Genomic DNA, 17,756 nt, shown 5'->3' with positions numbered 1-17,756 from the left:
ATTATGGTGACTGGTTTTTTGAGAATAATTTAACACATGCATCCTGGCAAATAATAACCTCTCCCCTTTCAGAAGCAGACAATGCTTCCAGGAGAAATGTACCGAGACACTAGGAAAACTTCTTTTATTGTCCTTGAAGCAATCTTTATATTAAAAACATCACTGAATGCTCATATCAAAATCTAAACTAACAGTGCTTCAACCTTTGATATTCTGTCTTTTGTTAGACATGGGAGATGAAGTTTACGATGATGTGGATACCTCTGATTTCCCTGTTTCATCAGCAGAGATGAGGTAATTAAAATGCTTTCATTACAATGAAGTAATGAAAATGAGAATACTCAAGAAAATTCAACTGAAATAAAAACCCAGTGGGATGTGTGTCTACTGTGTGCAATCCTGTTGGCTCTGGCCTCCTCTCTAAAGCTATGTCTCCTTCTGATCTCAGCTCTACCCTCCCTGCGAGGTTTGTGAGTAGATACCCCAAATCCTTTGCCCCCACCTCCACCCCTTCCTCCCCTCATTCTCTTCCATCCTCCTGGTTCTGTTTCTTGTTTCCTGATTAACCTTGGGCCTGAGACTCACTGATGTCTGGTTTATTTACTCATTCATTCACTGGGGAAATATGTTTAAGATCTTGGTCACAACCAGTCTCACTGATTCTTCTCCTCTCTTTATTTGTACTGTTTTCCCCAAACCTTTTTTTCTTGAATATACGTCTTAGTTTACATCTCAGCACTCGCCCATCTTGTTCAAGCCACCTCTGTCTTCTACAAGATACTTTCCTTCATGAAAAAAAGAAAAAAAGATTTATTTTTTAAAAGGACTTTTAGGTAGGTTACATTCAAATCTTAAAAAATTAATTTTAGGCTAAAATTGTATAAAATCAGTTCAGATCAAATAATACAAAAGGAGTGCCTTCTGGAATTTTTTTTGAAATAGAAAATAACATGGTAGGATGCTTTCTCATAATCCAATAAATACATGAAATGATTTGATACATACTGAGTATAAAAGCAAGAACACCTATCTAGCTTTTTCAAGAGAAAAGAAAGATGACTCAAAAGATCTTGTATTTGATTAAAGGATGAAAGTAACATAAATGTAATACAGTAAGTTGTGTCTTCTGAGCTGTACTGGTAAAAATGCATTAGTAAACCCTAAGTATTTATTTTTTACCAAAATTGCTAAACTAATTTTATTGAACTAGAGAGAGTATCAAGATCAAATACTCTGAAGGGAAAATATGCCATCATTCATATATAAAGATCAAGTTCCACAGGCAAAACAAATAAAGATGAAAAGAGAGTCGTTGCCCTTTTTTTAATTCTCCATGAAACAAAAATGGAATCTTCAGTAATATGTTCAGGCTTTACTATTTCTCACCAGTGGTGTTTCAATCCTTGACAGTTGTTAATGCATTTTTTTTTTTTTTTTGCTTTACATTACTGTACATCACATTCCATAAAATCCCTCTCTAGGAACCAAGAGCCACACCCTGGCCTTATTCTTCAAACAAAATAAACCCCAGCTAACTAAGCTTTATGTGATATGGACAATTTCTTCCCCATTTTGCTTATTTTCAGAGTTTAAAGCAAGTTTGTGTTCTCTAATGTCGTATTCTATTTTTAAATAAATTTCAATAATTTTTTTAAAGATAGCTTTAGGGCATTTCTAACTTTCATGTATATTCTGATTGCCCCAGAGAGTTAATCTGGGGCAGTAATTCCACAAATGCCCAGACTACCATGGGCAGGCAGTACTGAGGGCAGACGCAGAACCTGAGATAGATATTGTGCTAATTTTCTCCACAGTGAATGAACTGAAAGCTAAGATTCCAAAATTGAGAATTAAACATTTAAAATAAATTGGTTACAAGCAAAACGTTATCTTAGATCATCCAAATAAAAATTATTATATTCTAATTTTTTAAATGCTCACTAAAGATATCTATAGCTCTTCCCTACCATCCATAATTTAACCCTAGTGAATGGTTCTCAACCTTGGTTACAAATTAATATCATGCGGGAAGCTCTTAAAATGTGTCCATCACTACCTGGACCCCACTCAGACTAAATTAAACTTTAAAATTAATTTAAATTAGAATGTCCAGGAATTGGGCAAGGGCAGTAGTATGCTTTAAAAGCTTCCCAGGTGATCCTGTGTGTGGACAGGCTAGAAAATCACTGTTTTAGGCTTATTCACTTACATTAGAGTAATTGGCATCTACAAAATATAGTAGATTTCTGTACCTGGATCCTAGCAGTTTAAAAAAAAAGTAAGTCCATTAACTGATCTAAACACTTAGGATGTGCTTATCTTTCTTACTTTCTCCCTCTCCTCCTCTCTGTCTCTCTCTCTCTTTCACACACACACACACACACACACACACACACAATTGATAAAGTGGTGAAGATCAGTAATAGCCATCTTTTTAAAAAAGCTCCTTCTTATAATATCTAAAATCTCAACTTTAACCTAAGTTTTTTTATTAACCAAAACTCTGGCTGCATTTTAAGTCGATGTGAACCAAATAACTTATAAATGTTATAAACCATAAAAATTGACTCTTTTTGAAGTCTTCTTTTTTAAAAAGCGTTTCTTATGACATTGGCCAAGCTGCATAATTATCTAGAAAGGGTTGATAATTTAGGGAGGTTTAAGAATAGATTAAGTCATATGAAACTGCTGGCATGCAACCAAGTTTAAACCATGACTCAGTGATTTTATATCGTTCAGTATAAGAAGGAATCTAATCTCTCACTTCCATTTTAATTCTCATAATCTATATTTGCTTGAGGAAACCCTCCTACATTATGGAATGTCATCATTTATTACAATGACTGTTACTGGATTTCTAACAAAAAGAAGTAACTGAAACAAAAAGTTAAAAATATAATGTTACGAATTGTCTCTGTTATGGACTATTCTTTTTAATTTCCTAAGCAAAGTGTTGTTTTATGTGTGTTCTGCCGTCCTAGTCAAGGAACTAACATTGGAAAAGCTAAGACAGAAGAAAAGGACCTTAAGAAGCTAAAAAAGCAGGAAAAAGAAGAAAAAGACTTCAGGAAAAAATTTAAAGTATGTCATACCTAAATATTACACAAAGTACAAAGCACTATTGAAAAATCCAATGATTTTTAAGTACCAAAATGCACACTTTAAAGTGTAATTATCAATATTACAGTTAGCCATTATAACTCTTTTATTCTGAACAAAATTTATTTTAGATTTAAATTTATTTTTATAAAAGATTAAGCAAGCTATAATATGCACAGTATTCACACTGTGATAATCACCTAAATTTAGCTGTCCTTTGAACCTTAATAAGAACGTACTAAAAATAATTATTATATTAGGTTGGTGAGGTTATGAATAATGTTTGTCACTCAACATTTTCTTTAATACTCCTACATTATATTTTGAAAACACTGAATTATCTCTTTAGCAAATACCTTTTTAATAAATCCATCCATAAATAAGTTGGTTCAATAATACACATAAACCAATAATTTAAATATTATTCTTTTTTTTTTTTTTAGTATGATGGTGAAATTAGAGTCCTATATTCAACTACAGTTACAACTTCCATAACTTCTAAAAAGTGGGGAACCAGAGATCTACAGGTGAAACCTGGTGAATCTCTAGAGGTTATACAAAACACAGATGACACAAAAGTTCTCTGCAGAAACGAAGAAGGGAAATGTAAGTCACTGCTTATACTATAATATGTACTATATATGGCACTCCAGAATTTAACAACCAAACAAGTTTTAGTGACTACTCTGTGTTTACTAACTCTTATCTATCTTTTTGCTCTATCCTTTGTAAATTGTGGCAAATGTTCAGAAATTGGTCATTATGCTGTGCTGAAATCAATGTATTTTAATCTCTTTTTATTTACCATATACTATCTATATACTCGGTGTCAAAGATGACGCCAAAGTACTGCTTCTAAAAATGCAGCACTACAGACCGTCAGCATCAGAAAGCCCTTGTGAATGTATTAAAATCGCAGTTTCCTGTACCCACCCTTGACTTGCTGAAACATGAGTTCTAGAAATCAGGTAAAAACAGTGATGATAACTTTTTCCCTAGCTTGTTCATGTATACACTAAAGTCCGAACCACTGTGCTAAAGTAGATAGTGTCTCTTGCTCTGGCCTCGTTTTAAAATTATGTAGAATATCAAATTATACAGAATTGTGTAGAATTCTGGATATTTCACACCTAGAATTTCCAGTTTTCTTACCTCGCAAATTCACTTGTTTTCATTTCCTATTTGAACACACTTAGTGCAACATACTATTCCAAACAAATCCAAAAAAGTTCCCGTCTCCTTTGACTTTATCAGCTATTGAAGCTGACAGATGGGGGCCAGGTGCGGTGGCTCATGCCTGTAATCCCAGCACTTTGGGGGGCTGAGGCAGGATGATTGCTTGAGCTCAGGAGTTTGAGACCAGCCTGAGCAACATAGCGAGACCTACTCTTTACTAAAAATCAAAGAAAATTTAGCCGGATATAGTGGTGTGCACCTGTAGTCCCAGCTATTTGGGAGGCTAAGGCAGAAAAAAATCACTTGAGCTGAGGAGTTCCAAGCTGCAGTGAGCCATGATCGCATTGCTACACTCCAGCTGGGGTGACAGAGTGAGACCCTGACTCAAGAAACAAACAAACAGAAAAAAATAGAAAATAAAAGAAAGCTGACAGATGAAAAGATTTTTATCAAATTTCAAAAGAAAGCTTATTTAAATCCAGAGAAGAGTAATTCAAAATTACATTGTCTTATATTTGAAACTGGATAGCCACTACAGCTGCCCCATATCAGCTTGGTCAATCTGCATGGAAAACATGGATTCTGAGTTTAATTTTAATGGGAGGAAGGTGACTCAGGGACAGGAATTGAAATGGAGTTTCAAGAATAAAACACAGTGACTCAAGGGTGGAGGAAATGGATGTAAAGTTTATCACGGAGGAGGTGTGGTTGGCTTTTCAAAGGAAAATATGGAATGTGGGTACAAAAGATAAAGGGCAGTGGCAGTGTAATATTAAGATTGGAAGTTCACTGAAGATAATGTGTACAAAGATCCCCAGGGGACAAAGAAAACTCCCATTCAGACTAGGATTTGCGAGGATCTACCTTAAGGAATAGCCATAAGTGCAAAAAGAACTATAAGCATCAAAAGTTCATCAAAAAATATTTAAAAGTTCAAAGATTTTAAAATTATTAAATGTTATGATGAATATACCCAATTGAATGTTCTAAATGAAAATTATGATAGTAATATGATGAATCTCTCATGACATATGGTAGAAAAAGTAAGAAAGCTATTTAATTTGGGGTAGGATTTATACCCATGTTATACAATCATGCAAATAAGAGAAACTAAACTTAAAAAATAATTAAATACCAAAATAGGAATCAGGCTCAATAAGGTGATAAGTCTAAATGATATGTTTTCTGCCTTCTACTTTCCAAATAATTTCACATTTTTTACAACACAGAACTGTCCTAGTAGTTGTCATGCAGACCTCTCTCCAGGGCACAAGCTGAAGCTTCTACATATCTTGCCCTTGGTATGGTAGAAGAAAATCTTGCCATAGTGACCTAAGTCACCTATGCTTAGCAGCAAATCTTATCTAAAGCAACACTCCTCCAACTTTGAAGTGCAGACACGTCAATGGGGATCTTGTTGAAAATGCAGATGTGAGGTCTGATTTTTTTTTTTTTTTGCTTATTTTTTTCCACCTTACATTTATAAAAATGGCATGACATTCTATGGTTTATCAAGCTCCCAGGTAATTGATGCTGCTGGTCCTTGGATCAGCATAGATCTTCACATATCCTGAGTAACAAGGATGTCATGATCTCATCAACAAACATGTATGGATATAGATGGACAGGAATAGATAATTCTAAGTACTATTACAAATACTACAGGCCTTCTGTCCTCTTAGAATGTGTCGTCTTCTAAGAATGAGAGGTGAAAATGTTTCACAACCTTCTGATAGATTACAATCAAGAGTTTCATGTAAATATCTTTTTTCTTTCTGCTGCAGTACCAATGCACTTTACAGTTTCCAAGTTCATCGTTAACTACCTAAATTCTTAGATGGCTTTGGGGTACATCTCAGACAGGATGGAAACCACATGATTATATGGTAGCACTTATATACACGTTGCTTTTTATGTAAAGACTTTCTATGGGCTGAATTTTGTCTTAGTTTGGCTTCCCCATAAAGTGATTCTGCAAAAATGCCAGTGGCAAGTGAATAAGATAGAGAAGTGAAGGCAGCCAATAAAGTCTTATTATCAAAAAAGTTACCACTTGGATTATTGGAGCTCGATCATGCTGGAGACCTCCAAGTGTCAGTGTCATCCCATCCAGTGGGAAACGAATTGGGGTATTTATACACCAACTCCTGTCCTTCAGGAGCTGAAGTCTTTTCCTGGGAAGGTAGGGAGTAATTCAGGATACTCAGCAAGCTGACAGAGAGTTCCAGAAGCCAGAGAAAAGCCATCAGTGAAAAAATTTTTAAATGCAAGTACTGTCAGTTGGATTTGCAAGTATTCACGTGGTAAGGATGCGGGTGTAAGGGAGAGGCACTAGGAGCATGTTACTGACTTTCGGGTTAAGTATTATTTCATGATTTAATCACCTTATCTGCTTAATTTCATTTTTATTTTTCCTAACTTCCTGCCTTTCTTAATTTGTACAAACCTACTTACGTCTTCCATGGACTGGGTCCTTGACATTCTTAATTTTTAAAAATAGCTAATTCATTCTTTGCACACCTCTGTAAGATTTTTTAACCCTCCCTCTCCTAGATGATTGCAATAGCCTTTCAAGTGATATGTCTATCTTTGCCCTTACATTCAGAATCAACTTCCCCACAATGTCACCCAAATATTATTTTTAAAAATATAGTATTTAGGAGAGCACATAAAGCTCTTTATCATCTAGGCTTACCCTCATCCACTGCTGTTTTCCATCTACAGCTGACACTCCAGAAATACAAACTATTTACTTGTCATTCCCTGAATAAATTAGGTGTTTCTGCCAGCCGCGGTAGCTCATGCCTGTAATCCCAGGACTTTGGGAGGCGGAGGTGGGTGGATCACTTTAGGTCAGAAGTTTGAGACCAGCCTGGCCAACATGACAAAACACTATCTCTACTAAAAATACAAAAATTAGCTATGTATGTTGGTGCACGCCTGTAATCCAGCTACTAGAGAGGCTGAGGCAGGAGAATCACTTGAACCCGGGAAGCAGAGGTTGCCGTTAGCCAAGATTGTGCCACTGCACTCCAGTCTGGGTGACAGAGAGAGACTCCATCTCAAAAAAAAAAAAAAAAAATTATGTGTTTCATCCTACTATGCTACTTTATTCAACTTGGAATGCCCATGATTCTCTATTAAAAACAACCCAGTTGTCATCTAAAATTAGAAGCACCCCCAGTACCTACTCCTAGCCACACCATCACAATTAATCTCTCCCCAAATCTACCATGATACTTCTTTTGCTGCTGTCATTGTCATTATTGTTTTACCAATCTATTATTCTTATTAGACTCTGAGCTTCAGAGTCACTTCAGTGAAATGTTCTCAACATCGTAGTGTCAGCACATTACACGATGCCTTGCACCTTGCGTGGGGCTTGCTGGATTGAATGAAACAGTTTGGAAACTGCAGTTGGATAGCCAGATGAAAGTCTGACATACAGATACTCACAGAAAGAAGTCCGCTGAATAGTTTAACTGATTAGAAGACAGAAGTTCTATCCTTTGGCTTTAGTGATGTAGTTAGCTTGTTATATGCCATTGCAGAGCCTCTAAATCTTTTGGTTTCTTATTTCTGCATCTTCTGATTACAAATGCCTTTGTATTTGTAACCCAGCACCATGGTGAAACGTTATCCTTACCCTCCATTCTTCTTTAATCCATCAAAGAAAGAAAAGCGTAGCTTACTTCAACCTAAATTCGTAATGATAGCAACTAAAGGCTAAAGCAAGAACAACAATCCCTTACCATTATACAGTGGGACATAAGCCACTTTTACAGGCATTATCGTATTCGATCAAGTCTCACCCATTGACTTGTAGAAGCTCTTACTGTGTAGGCGTTGAACTCTTAAATATAAATTTCTGGCACATTTCCAAATGTTTAGAGTTTCTCGCTAATATTTATACATATTCCACAACTCTATGTCTCATAAGCTGTGAGTTTTCTCACCTCCTGTCACTGAAAAAAATTTTCTACAAAAGATGTAGAATAAGATACTTTTTGTCTGAGTTATTTGTGGCCAAAATGCTCTCCATTTTCTTTAAGCATCAAAGACCAAGGGATTTTAAAGGTGCTTTCGATCTTCCCAAATCCAATTGATCATTTTTTTAACTTACATAAGTTTTTTTCAATTTTAAAACAACACATGCACACTGAAAGAAAATTTTTAAAATTTAGAGAGTTAAAATGTCATCCAAATATGAAGCCCCAGAAATAACAATAATATAAACAGAGAAGAGGGGAAGAGTGAACATTTTAATAAAACTAGGATAATAATTTATATTCAGTATTATACACAACACTCTGTTTTTTCTTTTATTATATTATGAGCATTTTCCACTGAAATTGGACATTGTTCTCCTTGCCTAGGTAAATCTGTGCAATATGATTTCCTTGTTTTTAAACTGCATGAGGGCAAATTGAATACATTTAAGTTTATTTCTGGATTTACCCACAACAAATGAAATAATGATGAAATAGTATGTTGTCATTTTTATTAAGTAAAAAATTTGAAAATATTAGAATGAAGATAATTTCCACTTTTCCAAAGATTATTTTCTATTTCCTTGGTTAATCTGTATTCACAATACCCTTCTAAAAGGTGAGTCATTCGTCCTGAGACACATCTGCACTGTAGCAAGCAAACGTTTGGGGAAGAAATTAACTGGCACATATGGGGGGTGGGTGTTATTTTCCTAACTAGCTCTACCCCACCACGTATTTCAAAACATTTGTTTCAAGCCATTATGTTCTGCTCTATAAATGTGAGGTTTCCAAATAATAATTTCATATTATATGTGAGAATCCCTGGTAGGACCACACTCACAATATTACAGCACTGAACATAGCTGCCCTTCTACATGACACAGACCATGATGAGATTTTTGTTGTTGTTGTTATTTCATGTGTTTATATTTTTCACTAGCATTCCCTATAATAAATGTACATGTGTAACATGAACAAAGAGATTTTCCTACTGCAAAAAATCTATATATTTCTAGGACCTATAATGGAGAGATTATATAAAAATTTATGGTAAGTCACTTGTTTTGACACTGTCATGAATCATGCTTTTAATAGAGTGAAGTTTTAGCTGAGATTTTTAAAGGTACCAGACAGCAAAACCTGTACTGTATTAAAAGTCATTTACCCTGTAAAAATGCTATATAATTGTGATTTTATAGCTAACAAGCCCCGTGTTATCACATCATTTTTGCAGCACCATACCATCTCACACTCCATCTCCCTAATACATTTTTCTTAAATAATATTCCCAATTATTGATGTTTATGTATTTCACACAAACACACAACAACAGCAACAAAGTGTTCAACACAGGAGAAGGCTGTTCCTTAGAAGTCTTGAACACACAGATATGGGAGAGAATGGAAATACAGGTTGAGAATCTAAGAGAATGTGTTTTTTTAAGTAATTTGTAAAGTTGAGGTATTAAGCTGTCTATCATGATTGATTAACTTGGGTCATGTAAAGCACTGTTTTAGCTCTGTTTTCATTTAGTGTTTTATCCAAGCCTGCAAAATTTTAGTATAAATGAGTTTTAAAAAATAGATTACCTAAAAGCGTAAGCAAATAAAAATTTTTAATTTCTAAAAATGGTGATTACATTCTCTTCATTTTGAACTTTATATTTGATGCCAGAATAACTTCAGTCTCTAACAACAGTTTATAATTCTTATATATTTTTCTAATTTATCTTCCAATTTTAGCTCAGAGACTGTATGAAGTCCTACCAAATCATATGAGATTGACTTCAGTGTTGAAAGCTTCAGTTCATATACATCATTATTTTTAAATTATTAACATCAACATAAGTATATTATGGGAACATTTACTATTGTGTTATTTTCCAATTTGTTTTAGGAAAAAATCCAAAATGAAAGCAGAACCCCCAATTTTAACTGACAAAAAGAAGTCAATGACTATTACTATCTGTAGAAAACTGTTCAAATTTTAGTGTAGCCCTATATAGGTACAGATAAAGAGTTATTTCAGTTATGAGGACCCTGATACAAAATCCACAATTTGTTCTAAAAGCTTCTTATTTGCACAGATTTTTCTCTTTTGAGAGACACATGTAGAATTGAATTTGTTGGACATGAGCTTATCCCTTTTTAAAAATTACATTAAATTATTATGTATACCTTATTTAAAAAGAAAGTCTGTTAACATGATGAGCTGTGATATCAAAGCCTACCCACGGACTATAGATATTAATTGTAGATGTTCTTACATTATTACTTCTTGCTACTTTTGCATTAATTGAAATATAAAGGAAGGTGCAACGTGTGCTAATTTTTTATACTCTGAGTAATATGTTATTGTGCTTTTATCATCTTGACACATGTTTCATTACTTTCCTACTTTCCTAGTGTTTCATTACTTTCCCTACTTCTAATTTTTTATACTCTGAGTAACATGTTATTGTGCTTTTATTATCTTGGCACATGTTTCATTACTTTCCTACTACGAGAATTCAAGGATAACTTTGATTCTTTCTTTTCCAAACATGATACTTATAAATTGTTTTTATTAAAAAGTAGTGAGCTTCTTGATAAAATATTTTAGTGGAGTTTTTTTTAACCCTATAACACTTCAAGGGAAAGTTCATTTTCTTAAATTTTAATGTATAAATTCATTTTTATGATTCTAACTTTTAAAAAATATTTTCATGTTTAATTATTGGCAATATGACATCAATACATTTAAGTAAGTTTATCATTTGTATGATTAATTTTTGCTTATGAGCTTTCTCCTTATAGTTTGTAACACATTTGCTTTGATTCAGAACTAAAATTAGATCTAAAGTGGACCAAGACCAATAGATTGACTCACTGAGAGAAATTATTTACAGATTGTATTGAGGAAGCAATAAATGGTACTAATCTCAAGCATACAACAGATTTTAGGCACTAACACAAAACTAACAATTCCAAAGATTAGTAATATTAATTAGATATCAGCAGGCATTTTCTTAAGAAAAATAGTTCATATTTTTCCTGAGAAACATTTGCACAATGAAGGGCAAATATAAGGTGCCCCTCATACAACAACAACAAAACTTAGCTTTCTTGCATAAAATATGGCTTATTTTCTACTTAACCAGGCATCATGGAATCCATAGTATGTGCTCTTCCAATAATGCTTTTGCTCCATGAGTGATGAAATGCAAATGTTGATACTGTCCAATAGCAAAACAGTAGAGGAATTTCTTTTTATTTAATTTAATTTTATTTATTTATTTATTTATTTATTTATTTTTTATTTTTATTTATTTATTTTTTTTTGAGATGGAGTCTCGCTCTGTCGCCCAGGCTGGAGTGCAGTGGCACAATCTCGGCTCACTGCAAGCTCCGCCTCCCGGGTTCACGCCATTCTCCTGCCTCAGCCTCTCCGAGTAGCTGGGACTACAGGCGCCCGCCACCACGCCCGGCTAATTTTTTGTATTTTTTTAGTAGAGACAGGGTTTCACCGTGGTCTCGATCTCCTGACCTCGTGATCCGCCCACCTCGGCCTCCCAAAGTGCTGGGATTACAAGCGTGAGCCACCGCGCCCGGCCTAGTAGAGGAATTTCTTCCACACAGAGTAAAAGAGACCTGTTTGAGACTATTTACAATGCATAGTCCCCCTGGTAGTCAATAGCTGGCTGGCATCTGAAAGGGAAGTTGAATACAGTTCTCTCTCTGCTCAATATAGTAAAATTTTTAGAAAGTAAGTCTTAGATCTGGTGGTATTTAAAATACTTACCAATAAATGACTTTTATAATCTATGCTTACTGAATTCTTCCTAAAACTGGATCATGGGGGTAACACATTGAACTCTGTGCTACAGCCTACAGTAGCTTAATGAAAAAAGTTGCTTTTTTATTTAAAGGGGAAAGGAGGAAAGATTGAAATTGGAGAAAAAAGAGACATACTGGAGAAAGAGAAAAGTTAGGGAGAAAAGGAGAAGAAAGGAAGGACACAAAAGTAGACACAAGTAAGAAAAATGGGTCATTTCCAGAGACAGATACAATTATTCAGTATACTATGATTACTCTCTTGTGTTTTGATTTCCTGAAAAAAATATCAAAGATTTTTCAAGCTGTATTATTGATGCAATTTATTTCCTTTTTCCTTCATAGATGGTTATGTCCTTCGGAGTTACCTAGCGGACAAGTAAGCCCATTTTCTTCTGCTACTATGCTTGTGAAAAGAATTTTGTGCTTTTCTTTTAAAAATATTTCTAATATTACTTAAATAATGTAATCTACTCAACTGTCATAAATAAATTTAAAAACAATATGCTATACTAATGTTAACATGTTAGTATCCATAATAAAGTTTAGGTTTCCATAAAGTGCTACTCTTTTAAACAGGCGAGAAGCCCTTCTCATTTAAAATTGTACAGCTCATAGTTAATAGTTTTATATATTCATTAGGCTCTCAGCAAACACTGAAGACAGGTCAAAGCCAGTAACCTTTTCATTAATATTTTGCATTTTACTTGCTAATGCAATTGATTGAATGGAATTAATTTGGGACCAATTAGTGACTTCACAGTAGGTGCTAATATCACCTGTTAACAGTTCATAGTTTAGCCCTTAATTAAGGACTTTGCTTCACTCACACTAGGCATAGTAGAGTACTATGTTGCCTTTTTTGGAAGCATGCCAGAAAAAAAGACAGTCATCAATGATTCTTCTATTCTTATGAATAAGACATTGTCACAGTCTGTCACAGTGTGGTACTACTGTGCCTTTGGAGTCCCCCGAAACGTAAGATTCTGTCCCAAGTAACCCAGTGCAAGAAATGAACTCCATTATCAGGTTAGGTCACATGCCAATGCAAAGATTTACAGAATTCAGCGCAATGAAAAGATCCAGGAGGAGTCACAAACTGTGTATCCATCAACAACCTGACACCAATCAGAAAAACACAAATCAGTGTGAAGAGCTTTGCTGGCAAACTAGTAGAGGCCAAAGAAAAATAATCATAATACCTTTGTTCTCCTGAGCACATTAATCACAGTGGGAGGCAAGAGACTTTCAATATAGGTTTTGTTCTATGAAAGATACAAATTTTAAGGACAGAATGTGTGGCAAATAATAGGACAACATCTCCATCAGTGATTATTACAGGCTGACTGAGAGAATTTAGAAAGCATACTCTGTAATTGTTGGTTCACCACCTATTGAAGCGAATACTTAATAAATGTTTATTGTATAAGTGACAGAAAAATCTGTCCTCCTTGCATTTGGATGAGATTTCCGTTAGCCAAACCCTCCCTCCATCTCAGAGAAAAGATCCAAACAGAAGACATAGGGAACTCACAGCATCTGCCATAGTTGGCAGCAGTTTGAAGGGCCTGCTGCTGCTTACATGATAAAGCACAGAGATTGTACAGCAAAGAGTAGGTCTGGTCTAAGTGACAAAGCCACCCTACATTTCTGAATTTTAGAGATATACCTTAACATTTCAAGGCAATGTTCATGTTTATAATGCTCTCTATTATTATTTCTTATATAATCTCCTGTTTGATTATAAGGTACTTAAAAGCAAAGCTTGTCTCTTACTCAAATTTACGTCTCCTGGTACATAGAAGGGACTCAATATGTTTGTCCGATAGAAAATATCACAAAGATTCAGGGCCAGGCAAAACCTAAAATGTGTAAAAGTAGCCAAAATTACTATTATGGATGGTGCCTATACTCATAAGTAATAGTTTTAAAATAACCTAAGAATCACCATAATAATCATCTCTTGGCTACTTATTCTGTAACTAATATTTATATATTTTATTATATGTATGAGTTATAATTAGAAACATGTGAAAATGATGCAACCATTTCCTATGCCAATTATTATTGTATTTCATTCACCATTTGAAATTCAAGTGAAAGTATGAATCTGATATTAACAGACATAAAAGTCCATTGCAGCTTTGAATTAAGGCCCCCAATGGGAGTATTGTACCATGATGTTTAGTACATTGTTAACAAACATGTCTTACAAAGGTGAGTAAGGCATAGTCTATGCTCTTGAAGCATGTTTTAATTACTCTGTATGTAAAATGAAACAGAGGACTAGATTAAGTCAATAAGAGATAATGAATATCAAATTTATTTCTACTTATAAATGCATACTATGCTTAAAAGCCTTAATTGTGTCATATAAAATCATACTATTACTCTATTCTTCTATATATTGCTCTAATGCCAAGAAGATAGTTTCTTTAAAATAAAACTTTTTTTTTACATTTACAGTGATGGAGAGATCTATGATGATATTGCTGATGGTAAGTCTTATGTAGTACCACCCCAGGGAACAGTCATAGTGAATTCACTGTTTTTATAAATGCTAAAAATAGCTTGTTGGATTAAAGACTTCCAATCTGATCAGAATTTGAATCACTTGAAAATGTTAGAAAAGGTAAATGCCCTGGCATAATGGGGTGAAAATACCACATTTCCCACAAGATGGAAAATTAAGGAAAAACCTCATTTATTTCTTTGAAAACAGAAGTATAAAAATATTTGGGAAATTTTTTATTGTACTGTGACTCATAATAAGAATTTCTTTTATCCAAGCAAAGAAACATTTTTGGCAAATACATAGGTACTTATTTCATAAGCAGTAATACCAATATTCTCTAAACATCATATAGTTCCAAACTATAATCTAAAAAATTAATCTAACTGAAATGATGCAGTGTTGATCATCATTTCCTTTAGTCTTTTAAACTTACGAGTCTTGTTCTTCCATGTCTTCAACCTCGTTCAGAGTGACTACCAAAAAGTATATGATTAAGTGCCACATAAAATAATCTTGAGTCTCATTTTAATAGAGAATAAATCTGTCCAGAAATTTTGTTGAATTACATACTAAATAATAAAAGTTAAATATATGGTCTTCCATTTAACTCGTTTTTTATCAAGTGAGCCAGTTCTATTTTTTTTTAATCCTTAACCAGGAGAGTATGAATCACCCACATCTCCAAACTTGGAATACTTAGAGAATATGTTTTTAATAACTATATTTAAATTTGTATTTTTTTCTTTCAGGTTGCATCTATGACAATGACTAGCACAAAACTTTGGTCATTCTGCTGTGTTCATTAGGTGCCAATGTGAAGTCTGGATTTTAATTGGAATGCTATTGGGTATCAAAATTAATGCACAAAACCACTTATTATCATTTGTTATGAAATCCCAATTATCTTTACAAAGTGTTTAAAGTTTGAACATAGAAAATGATCTCTCTGCTTAATTGTTATCTCAGAAGACTACATTATTGAGATGTAAGAATTATTAGATATTCCATTTCTGCTTTGGCTACAATTATGAAGAATTTGAAGGTACTTCTTTTAGACCATCAGTAAATAATCCTCCTTCAAAAAATAAAAAGAAAAGAAAAAGGAAAATCATTCAAGAAGAAATGACCTGTCTAAAAAAACCTAAGGAAGAATAATAATATAAGAAAGGAAATTGTAAAACATTCCACAAGAAGAAAAATTATTGTTTATACTTCTACTTATGGTTATATCTTATATTCTCTATTCAAGTGACCTGTCTTTTAAAAAGGCAGTGCTGTCTTACCTCTTGCTAGTGGGTTAAATGTTTTCAAAAATTATAGCAGTAGTAGAAGTTTTGTATAAAATTTGTCCCTATTTGTTAATTGTATATAAATGTTAATTATTTGATACGAATGTTATGCATTTAGTATACACATTGAAGTCTAAACTGTAGAAGAGTCTAAAACAAGTTCTTTTTTTGCAGATTCACATGATAATGGTTTAATTCTGTGCTCTGTTTAAAGTACTATTATAACTAGAGTAGATCTGAATGAGGATAACCCTAAAATCATGAGGAATGGAAGAATGGACCTTGAAACTACCTAGGCTTTTATGCATGGCACCTCTTTATAATGAAGACACTTCTTAAAGTTTCTGTTTTTGTTTTAATTACCGCTACATTTTTTTTCTCTTTTTTTAAAAAACTATTTTACTGGAAAGTTGGCCAGCAGAGGGAGTAGAAATTATTAAAACTCTAGTGTTTGGATTGGGCCCTTCTCTAACAGTACATACTCATTCCCAAAGCAATCCAAAACCAAAATGTGAAACTTTTGGGTTTCAAATGTTAAGAACACTAAATAGCATGATTTAAAAAATGAAAAATGCTAACACCCAAGAAAAGAGATATTAAGTGCTTTTTAACAACTCCTAGAGTACAAAATGAGCAAATCGTAATGCTGGCTCTTCTACTAATGAACCATCAAGTGATATTGAATAAATTATTTATCTTCTCAGTTTCCTCATCTGTAAATTACAATATTAGACTAAGTAAGTTTTTCCAACTCTTCACTACCAGTTACCTTAGGCTTTTATAATGCTCCCCTTACTTCAGTCCCATGTTTCAGAAGCTTTTGTCTATTTTTTAAACTCATTGATTAAATAATGATTAATGCATTCTCCACATTTTAATATTGCAAAGGCCCATTGGAGTTTCTGAAGCGGCTCCACAGAACTGAAATAATTTCAAATAACTAAAGGAACTGAAAATCTTCACAGAGATGAAGTGGGGTTTCCATTAGGTGCTCTGAAATTTGATAACAAATCATCAACTTCCACTGGTCAATATATAGATTTTGGGTGTCTGAGGCCCCAAGATTAGATGCCACTCATCTCCAAAGATTCCCTCCAATTATGAAATATTTTGATGTCTACTTTTAGAGAGCATTAGCCAGTATTTGACCATGTGATGAATTTCCTTTCACACTAGATAAAATTACCTGGTTCAAAAGTGGTTTTTGTTTATTAAATTTGGTAGTAAATATACATAATACACAGACAAGATAGTTTTTATGCTGAAGTTTTTGGCCAGCTTTAGTTTGAGGACTCCCTGATAAGCTTGCTAAACTTTCAGAGTGCCCTGAGACACTTCTAGCCATCCCTCCTCCTGCTTTCATTGGGGAAGACTCACACTGCAGTCTGACAGTAATTTTTTTTCTGATTGAGAATTACATAAATTCAATACAATGTCAGTTTTTAAAAGTCAAAGTTAGATCAAGAGAATATTTCAGAGTTTTGGTTTACCCATCAAGAAACAAACACACACACCTAGGAAAGATTTACGTAATAGAAAATCATCTTAATGTGAAAGATATATTTGAAGTATTAATTTTAATAAATTAAATATGATTTCTGTTATAGTCTTCTGTATGGAATTTTGTCACTTGAGATGAGCTGCAAATAAATAATATCTTCAATGGATAACCTTGCCTCCTACTTAATTAAAAAAATTGAGGCTAGCCAGATGCAGTGCCTCACATCTGTAATCCTAGCACTTTGTGAGGCCGAGGCAGGCACATTTCATGAGCCCAGGGATTCCAGACCATCCTGGGCAACATGGTAAAACCCTGTCTCTACAATAAATACAAATAATTAGCTGGGTGTGGCAGCACATGCCTGTAGTTCCA

The 17,756-nt window shown here is 33.9% G+C and overlaps 1 protein-coding gene across 1 annotated transcript in view; it reads left to right on the top strand.

Moving 5' to 3' along the window:
• Positions 1-17,550, top strand: part of FYB1 (FYN binding protein 1) — a 165,409-nt gene extending 147,859 nt beyond the window's left edge. The window contains exons 14-19 of the mRNA XM_030814012.1: positions 228-294; positions 2,982-3,081; positions 3,543-3,705; positions 12,425-12,458; positions 14,546-14,577; positions 15,344-17,550. Of these exons, the coding sequence (XP_030669872.1) occupies positions 228-294; positions 2,982-3,081; positions 3,543-3,705; positions 12,425-12,458; positions 14,546-14,577; positions 15,344-15,366 (419 nt within the window). The 3' untranslated portion in view covers positions 15,367-17,550. The remainder of the gene's footprint in view (positions 1-227; positions 295-2,981; positions 3,082-3,542; positions 3,706-12,424; positions 12,459-14,545; positions 14,578-15,343) is intronic.
• The last annotated feature ends 206 nt before the right edge of the window (positions 17,551-17,756 follow it).

The sequence above is a fragment of the Nomascus leucogenys genome, chromosome 6 (assembly GCF_006542625.1).
Source record: "Nomascus leucogenys isolate Asia chromosome 6, Asia_NLE_v1, whole genome shotgun sequence".
Classification (NCBI taxonomy): domain Eukaryota; kingdom Metazoa; phylum Chordata; class Mammalia; order Primates; family Hylobatidae; genus Nomascus; species Nomascus leucogenys.
Note: the sequence above shows the minus strand (reverse complement) of the source record. Positions and strands in the feature narration are given on the sequence as shown.